The 14,890-nt window shown below is 40.3% G+C and overlaps 1 protein-coding gene and 1 long non-coding RNA gene across 3 annotated transcripts in view; one reads left to right on the top strand and one right to left on the bottom strand.

The window, feature by feature from the left end:
- The window catches only part of ATP8A2 (ATPase phospholipid transporting 8A2), a 554,076-nt gene that overhangs the window by 450,967 nt on the left and 88,219 nt on the right, over positions 1–14,890 (bottom strand). The window contains exons 19-21 of the mRNA XM_014581486.4: positions 10,606–10,675; positions 6,296–6,380; positions 4,427–4,566 (exon numbers count right to left, since the gene is read on the bottom strand). Of these exons, the coding sequence (XP_014436972.2) occupies positions 4,427–4,566; positions 6,296–6,380; positions 10,606–10,675 (295 nt within the window). The remainder of the gene's footprint in view (positions 1–4,426; positions 4,567–6,295; positions 6,381–10,605; positions 10,676–14,890) is intronic.
- The window catches only part of LOC142826537 (uncharacterized), a 40,109-nt gene that overhangs the window by 19,637 nt on the left and 5,582 nt on the right, over positions 1–14,890 (top strand). The window contains exons 2-3 of one of the 2 annotated variants that reach the window (XR_012900733.2): positions 209–304; positions 1,271–1,401. This is a non-coding gene — a long non-coding RNA (uncharacterized LOC142826537). The remainder of the gene's footprint in view (positions 1–208; positions 305–1,270; positions 1,402–14,890) is intronic. The other variant, XR_012900736.2, reaches the window with a different exon arrangement.

The following is a 14,890-nucleotide window of genomic DNA, read 5'->3' on the forward strand; positions in this document are numbered from 1 at the left end:
AAGAAGTTATTCACCTAGTGCCGTAACAATAGCTCTTTGAGATATGCGTCCTTGTGGGCGCTTCACTGTAGGTGTATCTGCACTGCTGATCAGAGAACTTCGGTAATAGTGTCCAATAAGCCTGCACATGATCTGTTTCTCCTCTTGCTGCTCCTGAGGCAAGTCAGCATGTGTAGGTGAACACCCTTGGGTTCCTTCTCTCTCACAGAGACATTGACAAGAACTTAGAAAAAGAGGGGAGGAGGAGGAGGTTTGGAGCACCCACAGAGAGAGACATCCTGAAGAACCATTGTTACTGCACAAAGTGAGTAACTTCTTTGAGTAGTGTCCCTGTGGGTGTGCCTTCTGGAGGGCTGGGGCTTCAGCATTGAGTCCATTATAAATCACACACAAATCACACTGTTGTACAACCAAAGATGATGCTGGCAGCAGAGTTCCTGGTGATTACATAATGTTCTGAGAAAGTGTGGGCTGATAACCATGTTGTCAGTCTACAGATCTCCACAGCAGGGACATTCTTAAAGGAGACAGATAAGGAAATCAACTTCCATGAGAAGTAACAGTAGTTAGAATTAGGATCTCTAATTCGAACTACCTACTCGGTGCCGCGTGTAGCCGCGAGCACGGAGTTCGGACTAAGGGGGATTTAAAAATGGTGGCGCCCGGGAACATGCAAATGAAGCCCGGGATATTTAAATCCCGGGCTTCATTTGCAACTCCGGTTGCCCTCATTTGCCTACCTAGCTCGAACTAACGAGCTAGTGTAGACATACCCTTAGTGTTTGAGTGTGACAGCACTAAATACCCCTCAACAGCATGGTGGAAAGCTGTAACAGTGGCTAGCTGCACCATGAAAGAGTGCTGAGAGAGACCCAATTTATTCAGGATTAATCCACAGTCCAGGATGTGTGGAAGATTCATGTATGTTGGGGGAGACTTGTTGGGATGTGCATCAAATTTAAAACCTGGACCATTTTTGCAGGTAAGTATGTTGAGTCAAGGACTTTCTGCTGTAGAACAGAACCTCTTGTACCTCTCTTGAACAGGAGCTTTCTAGGTGTTGGAACCAAGCAGGAGCCATGCCTTGTGGCAGAGAATCCCCAAATTGTTATATAGGGTACATCCTCTATTGTCTGAGAGGACCTATGGAGTGAATCAGAGAGAGATTTGAAAGTATGTTGTGAGCTACTATAGGTAAGGATACCAGGTCAATCTTTGCCAAGTAGAAGTAATGAGAATGACATGGGCTCCATCTTTTTATTTTCTGCAGGACCTTCAACAGTAGGAGAAATGAAGGGAAGGCACAGAGAAAGTCCCTGTTCCAGAGCTAAGGAAAGCATCGCCCAGGGAGTGTAGATTCATCCCCGTTCTGAACCAGTAGCGTGAACATTTCTTGTTTACGTAAGTGAAACATATCTGTGGACAGTGTCCCCCATCGTCCAAATACATTGTGAAATACTGTTGAGTGTAGCTCCCATTCCTTGTTATGTGGGAATTTGCGACTGAAACTGTCTATCACATTTTGTGTGCCTGAGAGGAATGTTGCAGACAACATAACTTCGTGGGACATTCACCAATGGCACAGCCTCATCATTTCTGCACATAGGGAAGGTGAACTGGCTCTATCTCACCCTCCCATTGATTGATGTAGTACATACAGCCTATCTTGCTCGTCAGGATCTTTGAGTGCCATCCTGCGATCAGCAGAAGGAATTGAATGCAAGGGCATTCCTGACTGCTCTTAGCTCAAGGAAACTGATGTGAAAGGACATCTTCCTGGGCAACAATTTGTCTTGTGTTGTCATGCTGTTTAGATGCACACCCCCACTCTATGAATGATGTGTTGGTGGTGAGAAGCAATAATGGTAATGTTTGTGAGAAGGGGAATCCCTTTGCAAATCTTGGCTGGGTCCTTCCACCAGTCGAAAGAATTTTTGATCCCTTTGGGTGATGACAGAAATGTGTCCAATCTGTCTCTCTTTGGTCTGCAAATTAAGCTGAACCACATCTGAAGGCACTGCATGTGACATCTGGTGTGTGGTAGTTCCACTGTGTCTGCTGCAATATGCCCCAAGAGTTGGAGGCAAAGCCTGACTGATATCTGCAGGCTGCTTTAAACAGGGTCTATGAGCATAACTAAGGACAGGAACATGTTAAGACAGGAGGGTCTGACCTCTAACAAGTTGAGGACAGCCTCTATGAATTCCAGGCATTGCAGTGAGTACGGGTTGACTTCTGGGTATTGATCTGTAGGCTCAGTTCTGTAAACAAGCACATCGTAGATTTGGTGACTTGGTGAGCCTCCTGGCGAGATCTGTCTGGGTAAAGACAGATCATTATCCTTTTGGGAATTCAAATTAATGGATGACACTGAGAGAACACTGGAAAATACTCCTGGGACCAGTGACAGCCCAAAAAGGAGCACTCTGTATTGGTGGTGGTGATTTCCCAGAGTGAAACTGAGATCATCTGTGAGTTGGTAGGACTGAGGTATGAAAATGGGCAAACCAGTTTCCCTGTTCCAGTGCTGGATGATAAAGTGACCATCTTGAATTTTTGAGGTCTGAGACTTCATATAGGTCTCTCTAAGCTCCCTTTCTTTTGGATACTAGAAAATAGAAAAATTCTTTGCCTCATAGATGTTGAGATACTGGTACTGTGGCTCCAGATGGAGGAGACAATATACCTCTTTTCATAGTAGATGCTTGTGAGAGGAACAGGAAAGGGGGGAGAGGTAAAATGAATAGAGTACCCCGTCTGAATGATCTCTAGGATCCATCAGTCTAATGTTAGTGTTCGCAGACACAGCAGATTGCTGACAATTGGTGGCCAAATGCATATAACACGTTGGTTAGCTAAATCAGGTAGATGATGGTTTAAAAGCTCTTTGACCCATCTGTCAAAACCACTGTTTGCACATAGAGAACTAGGATGAAGAATGTGGGCCAGGTAGTTTGCACTTAGGGAATTTCACTTTCTTCTACACTTTTGCTGAATGAGGCCTTCCTTGAGGCAATGATGCACTGTGACTAGGAGTATTTGTCTGCAATCAGGATTTTTTGAGAGGCAAACGGGGCATACCCCAGCAGAAGAAGAGAAAGGAGTAGGAAAAAAATGAAGGTTTTGTTTATTTTCAAGGGCAAAATAAGAAAGGAGGAAAAAACCTAGAACTATAAATGGGAAACTAACTAGCTATAGATATGTGAAACAAAGCAATACTTATAATGGACTACTAATAGCTTCAACTCTGGCTAGAAGCAGTGGAGAAGGACCTGAGGAAGGTTTGCCCATGCGTGCAGACTAGTCTCGTGGTGCAGTAGAAGCATGTGTGAGCCTAACAGACATTGCTATTGAATTTCTCTGATCAGCACTGTAGGGTTGCAAGAGCACCTACAGTGGAGCACCCATAGAAACACTACTTAAAAAAGAAATATAGTACAGTATTTTTTTGGTGTAGCTCTTCTATTTCTTCTGCATACAGCCCACATTTCAGAAATATATATTAGGAACCAAATGTTTCTGATCAGGAAGATGGCAACATTTCAAAAGTAATTAACTGAAGCTCCACAACTTTAAAACTACCGGCAGATGAACATACATACTGGCGCATTTACTAATCACCATAGAAACACGCTTGAATGGTCATAATCTGTATTTCTGAAGCTCAGAAAACACCTGGAGTCACGTCATTTAAAGCTATTTTCCCTCCCATAAAATGTATACACAGCCTGCATACAATCACTCAAGGCTAAAATTATTGCAATTATTTACGGATATAATCAGGTCATATATAACACAAATGGAATGAATACTGAACAATTCAAGTATCTGTACTGTATCTACATATTCCATATTTCTGGAAAGAAAAAGAATGTCCCATACAACTAGTTAGTGCTACAGAGTTACGCACATTTTTCTGAAATTTTAGGGGCACGGCAGGAAAGGATTTGGACATATTATAGAAAATATGGCAGACAAAATACTGCAGAAGTAAAAGCAGCTAACTTTGCCAAATAAAGATGCGGTCCTATTTACCAGTTTTAACTCTAAGAAAATTTCAGTAATCCATTAGCCAAAGGAGAGGGGATTTTTTTATACACTGTAATAATTTAACTGTGTTATTTGTAATTTTATAGATAAATCACGGGAAAAAAATCAGTCACAGACTGAAAATGTCTTGTGGATTGAGAACTAGAAAAATAAATATGAAAACTGGAGTGGATACAACAGGAGGAGAGAGAGAGAAAGAGAGTGCACATAGGTGTATGTAAAATATATACATGCTGTGTATTCCAGTAGATGTATTTATTAGTTCAACATGTGATATATTTAGCAAAATAATCCTGCTTGATGCCTATGGAACTATTCACATGAATAAGGTAAGCAGGATTTTGCCCACAGCAGTGTAAATGTCTGCACTTGTTACCTTTTCAATGATCTCATAGCACTCCTCCAACCTTTGAGTTCTGTCTTTCAAAGTTGTGCTGGCTTCATTATAAACATTTAACCATTCTTGATAAGAATCTTCTGACAGGTCTGCATATGCAATGCACAGAGTCCTCAAACCTACCAAACAGAATATAGATGTTGCACACATTAACCTAATGATGGGGAGGGTCACATCATTAAAATCCTTCTGGAATGAACCAGCTGATGCTAAACACCTGTCCCTCTCCTGGAGTAAATGACAGTTATGCATACATAAGTAAAGCGACATTTAGCTCTAGTAAAGCAAGCCAATTTAACCCAAATAAGGAAGATTGTGGATTAATTTACACTGGCATAAATCTAGACAATTCCACTGATTATGTAGGATTTATATCAGTGTAATCAAGATCAGTAGCAGGCCTAATATGCACAAATCTCTTCTTAATTTTCAATATTGCAATTTATCAATATTGGAGCAACAACAGTATCTTCCGTCTTCTAATTTTGCATTTGAGGTTGAAAACCCCAGTGAGGTTGATAAGCATTAACATTATTATACTTCAACAGCAGATACTCATCCCAAATTACTGCTCATCCCAATACTTCCTTTTCAGAGAAGAGAATGTATTCTCGCCCTCCATGCATGCATATGGTTCACAGTTATGTGAACAAATGGAGAGTAGGCCCCCACTGAGCATGAAACAGATCATTTTATTAGACAGCTGATCAAGGTTAACATATATGAGACTATGTCTACACTACAAAATAAGTCAATTTAATTTATACTGGCACACAACCATTGGTGTTATTAAGTTGCTTGTGTGTGCACACAGTTCAGTGTCACTTCTTTCAGAAGTGCGTGTTCTCACCAGGAGTGCTTGTATCAACTGGACTATCAGTGTGGGGCATTGTGGCATAGCCCCTGAAAGCTGGAAACAGTCAATGTAAGCATCAACTTAATTACATCATCTGCGACTCTATGCTGCTTAGGGAGATAGTGTTACTAAATTGGCATAGAGAGGTGCTTACGTCAGCAGGAGTCAAATTGAAGTGAAGACTTTTTTCCACAGCTAGGTCAACTCAGGATCACTTATGTCAACTTAACTGTATAGAGCAGACCAGGCCTAAGTAAAGATTTTTATTCTGGCATGGGTCAGCTAGCAAAAGGAGGATGTGTGCCATATAAAATAGAAAGATTTTATTATTGGGGATAGGGGAGTTCACAGAACTGGAAAAAATATTTAGTCTGAAAAAATAACAGGTTCAGACTTAGGAAGAATGATCCATCAATTCATGTTTTTATAGTCATAAAGTAAAAAGTATAAAAATGAAATAAAACCCATAACCCTCATAGCACTTCCTTGTGAATGTATGTGTTATGAATTTGTCACCAGTAAAATAAAAAGTTGGCATGTTTGATTGTAGAAAGTAAGCTCCTGGAGGGGAGACCAGTGAACCAAATTCAGACATGACTCTACATGAGTCAAAGTTGTAATGTAAACCAGCTCTCTCAGGTTGTATGTTGAGATGCGGAGGGCCTAATTTTCATGTCTTCTGATTTTACACTGCTGTAATTCCACTGATTTCAGCTTAGCTACTCCTGATTTACAGTTGGGAAAGATGAGATCAGAAACAAGTCCCTATCTCCCTTATTCCTAGGCAAGACTCAGTACTGCTAGACTTTACACATAGGGGAGTTTAATTTACATATACTACACCTCACCTATGAATTTGTCTTTGTATCTTTGTATAATAAGTATATTATCTTGTTCAGCATGGAACAATCTGTTGGCATTTAAAAATTAATACATACAAGAATAATAATAATTTGAAAGTTTGATTCATACTTGCGTACTGTTTCACTTACCTTCTGTGGCAAAGTATTCAAGATGCAATAGTGTTTGCTCCATATACTGGGAATCTTTTGAAAGTCTCTCAAAAATAACATTATCCTATTAAAACCAAATTAAATATAAAGAGTAAATTCACATGTAAACTTTCCATTCAAGTGCCTGCAATGCACAAGTGTTCAAACCCCCACCCCCAGATCTAACTGATGTGAGGTGCTTAAAGTGAGCATGGAAGTATCTACAAATTTCTAGCTCCATTTAGAAAACCAAATACGAACACACATACTGTTTCTTTAGATTTTTCTTCTGTTGCCTCCAAACTCATTACACTGTTATAAAAATCTAGAAAACGGTACCCCAGCCATTACTGCCTGTGAGTATTTCTGTGACTGATAAAGGTGGGAAGGGAGAGGGCGAAGGAATGGAAAGAGACAGCTTGCCTGATAAATCAAGAACTGAAAAAAGTATAAAAAACATTAAAAATAAAGTTTTTTTTCTTTTATATCTAGATGTACTTCAAACACCATTTTACATAAATAATTTTTAATAATCACCTTCATTATTTTATGAAACCAAGAGAGGAAAATACAAACTCACTTTCAAACGTTATGGTAACAACTTTTCTTAAAACAAAACAAGCTAACTTTTAGGATGATTCTTTCCTCCCCTGATCTTGCGATTGTTATGGCCCCTTTCTGGCTGCGAAAGGGTCTTATCTTGTTGCCACTGAAAACAATGGCAAAACTTCCACTAATGTCAGTGGAGCACCACAATCTCTCTCCTCTTTCGTCTTCCCAGTGCTAGTTCTGTGATGTATAACAGCTCTAACACACAGCAACACAAAAACAACAGCGAGAAGACGAGAACAGCAGTGTAAAAACAGAAATGGTAAGAACTGTGATGGGACTGGAAATGCAGAGGCCAGACCTGGTCAGTTCTACTGGGTGTGGATTTGTGTGTGACTTTCCAGAAGTTTGAAGTAATGTATAATTACAATGAGTTGATTCACCTCTGTTACACAGCCTTCATGCTGGCATTACTCCACTGAAATCAGTGAAGCTACACTGGAGTACAGTAGATTGTCATCCAGCCCTGCCTTTCAAATGATTTTTAAAAATGTCCTCATGTGCACAGCAGTAAATCAGAGCTTTACTGTAAAGAGTCACGGAAGTAGCACTGTTGAAATAAACAGAGATTTAATTCTATATGATAAAATTGAGCCACCCTCCATCACTTTCCACTGAACAGCTGTCGTTGTTGATGTTTCTCATTTTTTATAAAAATAACAAGGAGTCCTGTGGCACCTTAAAGACTAATAGATTTATTTGGGCATAAGTTTTTGTTGGTAAAAACCACTAACAGATGCACTGGAGTAGAAATTACAGAGGCAGGGATATATATGTGCTAGTATATTAAAAGAAGATAGTTACTTATCAAGTGTAGGACCAGCGGTTGATGGGGAGATGTGAATACCAAGAGAGGGAAAATTGCCTTTGTAGTGAGAAAAACAATTCTAAATCCTTAAGGAGAAGCTGTGGTCATCATGAATAGGTCAGATTATGAAAAGAAGGCTGCCAGACAACTCTTCAACATCATTCCACAGGCCACTATGCTCTGATCCCACTGAGGAATACCAAAAGAAACTACTGCTCAAAAAACTCTCTGCAATAGCACGAGACCAAATCTACACAGACACACCTCAAGAGCCCCAATCTTTATCTAAGATCCAGAAACATGGAAATCCTGGACACCCCATCATCTTAGGCATTGACACTCATACTTCAGGGTTGTCCAGCTATGTGGACTCTCTCCTCAGACCCTACACTACCAGAACTCCTAGCTATCTTCGAGATATCTCTGACTTTCTGAGGAAACTACAGAACATCAGTGATCTTCCTGAAAACACCATCCTGGCCACCATGGATGTAGAACTCTTTAGAGCAACATTCCACATGAGGATGAACCATAAGCTGTCAGGAACACTATCCCCGATGATGCCAAAGCACCCCTGGGGGCTGAGCTCTGTGACTTTGATCTCACCCACAATCATTTCTGATTTGGGGACAATTTATACCTTCAAGTCAGACGCACTGTTATAGGTACCTGCATCATCCCACAGTATGACATTTTTTATGGCTGACCTAGAGCAGTGTTTCCTCAGCTCTCATCCATTAGCATGCCTATTCTACTTGCACTACATTGATGACATCTTTATCATATGGACCCTTGGGAAAGAGGCCCTTGAAGAATTTCCACCCCACTATCAATATCAGCCTGAACCAGTCCACACAAGAGATCCACTTCCTAGACACTACAGAACAAATAAATGATAGCCACATAAACACTACCTTCTACCAGAAACCTACAGACAGGTACTCTTACCTACTTGCCTCTAGCTTCCACCCAGGGCACACCAAATGATACATTGTCAACAGCCACTCCCCAAGGTACAACCTTATCTGCTGCAATCCCTCAGACAGAGACAAACACCTTCAAGATCTCTATCAAGCATTCTTAAAACTAAAATACCACCTGGAAAAGTGAAGAAACAGGTTGGCAGAGCCAGATGAGTACCCAGAAATCACCTACTGAAGGACAGGCTCAACAAGGAAAATAACAGAACACCATTGACCATCTCCTACAGCCCCCAGCTAAAACCCTCCAGTACATCATTGACAATCTGCAACCTATCCTGGAAAATGATCCTTCTCTTTCACAGCCCGTGGGAGACTGGCTTACAGAAAGCACCCCAGCCTGAAACAAATACTCACCAGCAGCCACGCAACACACCACAGAAACACTAACATGGGAACCTACCCATGCAACAAACCCCATTGCCAACTCCGTCCACATATCTGTACAAGTGACACCATCACACGACCTAACCTCATAACCCACAATATCAGAGGCTCAGCCACCTACACATCCACTAATGTGATATATGCCATCATGTGCCAGAAATACCCCTCTGCCATGTATATTGGCCAAATCAGACAGTCTCTACCCCAAAGAATAAATGTACACAAATCAGACATAAGGGAAGGTAACACAAAAACCAGTAGGAGAACACTTTAACCTGCCTGGAAACTCAGTAATGAATTTACAAGTGGCCATCCTCCTACAGAAATACTTCAAAACCAGATTACAAAGAGAAACAGCAGAGCTGCAATTCATTTGCAGATTTAACACAATCAAATTACCACAAAGTTCTCTCATTCCAAAGGCAATTTTCCTTCTCTTGGTATTCGCACTTCTTCATTAGCTGCTGGGAGTGAGCCACATGCACCCTGACTGAATTGGCCTCATTAACACTGGTCCTACATTTGACAAGTAACTCCCTTCTTTTGATATACTAGTACATATCCCTGCTACTGTAATTTCTACTCTAATGCATCTAATGAAGTGGTTTTTACCCACAAAGGATGCCCAAATAAATTTAATAGTTTTCAAGATGCCACAGTACTCCTTGTTTTGCAGACACATACTAACACGGCTGTCTGAGGGTATGGCTAAACTGTCTCTCTTTTTCGGAAGAGGTATGCAAAGAGCACTCGCATTTGCATACCTTCTTTCTTTTTTTCCCAGAAGAGGCTTTTCCGCCATTTGGCCCCATCTAAATGTTGAAAGCCCCCTTCTTCCTCGTAAAACGAGATTTACAGGGGGGGGGGTGTGAAAGAGGGGGGTTTCCAACATTTGGCCCTGTGTAGACAGGACCAAATGGCAGAAAAGCCTCTTCTGAGAAAAAAAACGCAAGAAGGTATGCAAATATGAGCACTATTTGCATACCTCTTCTCCCCCCCCCAAAAAAACAGTGTAGCTGTACCCTGAGTCTTGCCATTTCTATAGTCACTACAGTTTGGTACATTATCCCACCTGTTGGTGAAAGTACAAGCACAGCCTATTATGATCAGGGACAAGTAGTAGCAGCAGAGACAGAGATGGGAGAAAGGGGAAGATCAAGTGAGAGACTGGGCTAAATGCTTGAGAACAGACTCCAGTTTTGAAGATTCAGACCACAGTTTTTAGATGTCTAGCTTCCTGACTGTACCTGCATATCAGAGGAGGAATCCTGCCTGCACTGAAGTCAATGGCAAGACTCCCCTTTACTTCAATGCAGGCAGGTTTTCAGCTCAGGCATTGGGAAGCCTAGTTATATGTGCCTGCAAACAAAATCAGAGAAAAAGGTTAAGTCTCTTTTAAATATTTGGCCCCTAATGTGTGCAGCTAACAAATATTCATTAGAAGAGAGAAAATTTCAAACAATGGGGCTGCTGCAGCAGCTCGCAGTATTTCCACCATTCTCTGTTAGCAGTAGTGGGTTACTTACAGCCCCTTTGCAGTACAGACGTAGTCGCCCTGCTGGAGTTCGAACTATAACAGACATTCTCTTTCTGTTACTATGAGAAAACAAACAAAGTCATGTAAAACTGTTTTCTAATCAGATATATGGTTCAAGGAGTAAAAGCACAATCTGATTCACAATTTCCATATACTTGGCACATTTAAAACCGGGTCATACAAAACACTACTAATTCAACAGTATTCAACAATCTTACAAAAGCAGGGTAAACAATCTTCTTGCCTTCTGATCCTACAGTTATTTAATCAACGTGAACATTAATGGCCTGATTTATAGTAGTTTATGGCATACAGAAACACACCCAGACTGCACGTGTATTTGCACAACTTATGTACATAGGCAGTTACTGTGACTTCTTAAACTAATCTGGTGTTCCTGAAGTTGGTAACCTGCATGCACAGACATTGGCTCAAGCAATTAATGTAATTACACACACAAATTAGTCATGAATTGGATGTGTGAGTGTCTATGCCTATAAATTTTTAAAAACATGCCCCAAATAATTTACCATAACTTTTTAAAAACAAACAGGGTTCATAAAGTAGCAGGATCAGTTAATGAAGGAAAGGGCGGGCAGGAATGGTGCCCCTAACTTCTGTTCGCAGAAGCTGGGAACGGGTGACAAAGAATGGATCACCTGATGATTATCTTTTCTGTTTTCTGGGGCACCTGGCTATTGCCACTGTTGGAAGAATGGATAGTGGCCTAGTCTGGCCCTGTATGACTGTTCTTATGTTCTAAAGATAAACCTACAGAATATTTCATTTCAAAAATACAATTGATTATCATATAGAAACGTGTTCTGTTGACTAAGTACCTTCCTTTCAATGCTGATACACTTCAAGACTATGGGGCAGAATGCATATCCCTTCAGAAAGGGGAAATGCTTTGTACTGCTTAACTACCACTCATCTGAATCTTTCTTAAGGATCAAAACTAATGGGCTCCCATCAGGGTCCCACCTAATACAGAAGGATGGTGGCTAAGAAGTGTGTCTTGGAAGTTCAAGAGGATGCAGGGGAGAGAGAGAGAGAAACAGAGTTGAAGACAATATCACAGTTATAAATGGAAAGACTGCACCTTTAACTCCAGACTGCAAAAGATAACAGAAAAACATCAACAATTTGATGGAAATTCAGAGAACAGCAACAAAAATAATTTTAAAGATTTGCTTGCAAGAAAAGAACAAAAGCTTATAAGGAAAGATGGATATGCTAACACTCTATTATGCAATATTGATTTCAAGAAGGAATAAAATATTGGCTAGAGTTGTTTAAGCAGGTATAACTAGGAGTAATGAGAGACAAATGAAAAAATTAGGCTGGATGTTAGGAAAACTACATTTGGGATATATTATATGGCAGAACAGTCTCCCATAGGACATGGGGTGGTGAACACTTGGATAATTTCTAACCGGAGACTCAAGAATATGCAGTAGCATACAAATCCTGATGCTGTCTAAGATATCAATTAGATAACTAGGGCTATGTCTAAACTACATTCCTCTTTCGAAAGAGGGATGTAAATTAGGCAGATCAAAAGTGCAAATGAAGTGGGGATTTAAATATCCTGCGCTTCATTTGCATAATCGTGTCACAGAGTTCTTTCGAAAAAGGGTATTTCTAAAGTGAAACCACCGTCTAGACACAATTCTTTCAGGAAAAAAAAACCTTTTTCAAAAGATCTTGTACTCCTGAGGGGGAAAAGGGAGTTTTTTTGTTTTTTTTTCAAAAGAACCGCGTCTAGACGGCAGTTTAATTTTTGAAATACCCTTTTTTGAAAGAATGCTGTGACGCAATTATATATTTAAATCCCCACTTCATTTGCACTTTCCATCTGCCTAATTTACATCCCTCTTTCAAAAGAGGGATGTAGTTTAGACATGCCCTTAATGGGTATTTTTAACTTCTAAGAATTATGCATGTTATTAAGGGACCTAGGCACTGTTCCCACAAATGAAGCAAGAGGACTGATTTCATAAACCCTGGCAAAATGTCAATAAAAAGAATACTATAAACACACTGTAAACAAACCTCCTGTTTTAGAAGAAATTATGCAACAAATGAATGCAGGATTCTTCAAAACATACAATGGATGAAAAATGGGGACTTTCATGCTTCTCTTTAAAACATTAATTTTGCCTTAGTAGTAAATTCCATTTTCTGAGTTTTCCCCCAATTACCAAAAAACAAGATGGGTTCATCTGACACGCCACAATGCTAGGCAGACTCTCCCACTAAGTAGATGGAGTTTTGTGCCCCTTCCCTGTAGTAATTTGTGCACTAAAGATTCAGGCAAACTTTCCTAGCAAATAATTAGCTTTATGCTTGAAACCAAAACAAAACACAGTATGTAAAAAGAACATAGAGTTTCAAAGTAGAGCATACACAAATCAGGAAATATCAAAGCTGATACTGGTCACATAATCATAACTCTCTTCCTACAACTTTAACTCGACTCCTTGTACACATGCATTCAATATCAAGTTTGGGTCTCTATTTCTCTACAAGACTTTTATATCAATCTAACTCCACAGAAATCAAACAAGTCAGACTGGCATAAATCAGAGCAGAGAACTGGATCCTGTGAATGAAGCAGGGGTCTTAGTTCAGAGCCTCAATTTGGTTGAAATTCTAAGGATATTTCAGAAATAACAAAAAGCAATGATGGAATTAAAGCATATTGTAAATACACAGGCACAAGCGGACAGAGTAAAGAGATTTTGAGCAATCTTAGCCATGGCATGTCCGGTCTTTTCAGTATTTTACTTAAACTTTTTTTAAAATGTTTTTGTAGAACTTTACTTCCTTTTGTGTGCACCTTCAATAATCATATGGAATGAAGCAAGACTTCTGGTAAGTTTGATAAGATAAAGTACATCAGAGAGTGTTTGTTTTCCTTGTCTCGTTTATCAAAACAAGTCCAGAAGCTCTCCAGAAAACTAATAGATCAGGGGAGATTCTATCCCCACCAAGTATTGGAATTGTGTGAGCAGTCTCTTTGCTGGAGTAAGATACTACTATGGATGAGGGAGAGACAGGATAGCAACGAGAATTCTATCTGTGGGCCCAAAGAGAATCCACAAAGGGCCAGAAAAAATCCCAGTAGTCAAAAGATGCAGGGAATATCTGTGAACAGAAACCCTTCTACTCCCAGAGCTTGGGTCCCTGTATGACAACTCCACTCCCGTTATAGAGGTTACAAAGCAAGTCCAGACATCCACAAGACCCAGAATGAGGCCATGAGGCATGTCTGAGGAACATTCAGAGAAGGCAAGGAAGAGGGAAACACAACGTAGCCAAATCTTCCCCCTCACTGTCCTCTTCAGCAGGCAGGGTCAGAAGTGTCCACAAAGAAGGCCAACGCAACAGCTGAAGGCCAAACCTGGCCTTAGTCCACTGAACAGAGTGGGGGCAAGCAGAATAAATGGTAGGAAATCCCAGTCAGACTAGCACAACCCAAACCCAGACACAAAACACCTCTTGCTTGTTGCCTTCTCTTCTTTGAAAGAGAGCCATCTCTATCTTCTCAGCAGAAGGAAAAGCTATGGGTCTGACCCTGTTATGCTAAGGTTCTCTTACTCAGTCAGATGAATGCAAAGGAATCTAGTGTAAATAAGAATTAGGTCTGAAGTCTCTCTTGCTGGGAAGCAGAAGGGAGACTGGAACTTGGGTGGTCAGGCGCTCCCAAAAGAGAGGCATGACATTTCCCCCAAGTGGGAGATTCCATCTACTTGTATGGAAAGTATGAATTATATTTTGTACTTATGCAGTGCTTTTTAATCTGACAATCTCAAAGAATTTTACTGAGGTAAGGTGAGACTCATTAGCCCCATTTAACAGGTGAGAAAATTTAGGCACAGAGAAATGAAGTGATCTGCCCAGGGACAAACTACAAGTCTCTGACAGAGCCAGAACCAGAAAAGATGTCTCTTGTCCTCCATTTCCATGTTTGACCACTAAACCTGCAACTCCCATTTGTAAGGAGGAGGAGCAACTCATTCACTCCATATTGAAAAGAATGGCAAATCTAAAAGAAAATGGAAGATTTAACTAGTCAACCATCTACAATTTCTTTACATTCCAAAGAATCTAATTATTAGTCATGTTATTAGCATATTTTTGCTCTTAGGGTGCGTCTACACTGCAGGGTTTAACTCAAAATAAGCTGCACAAATTGAGCTACATCAATTGCGTATTTATTTCAAAATTGCTTATTTCAAGATAGGGAGCGTCTACAAAGCACTTATTTC

This window comes from Pelodiscus sinensis, chromosome 1, assembly GCF_052426305.1.
Source record: "Pelodiscus sinensis isolate ZL-2025 chromosome 1, ASM5242630v1, whole genome shotgun sequence".
Classification (NCBI taxonomy): Eukaryota; Metazoa; Chordata; order Testudines; family Trionychidae; genus Pelodiscus; species Pelodiscus sinensis.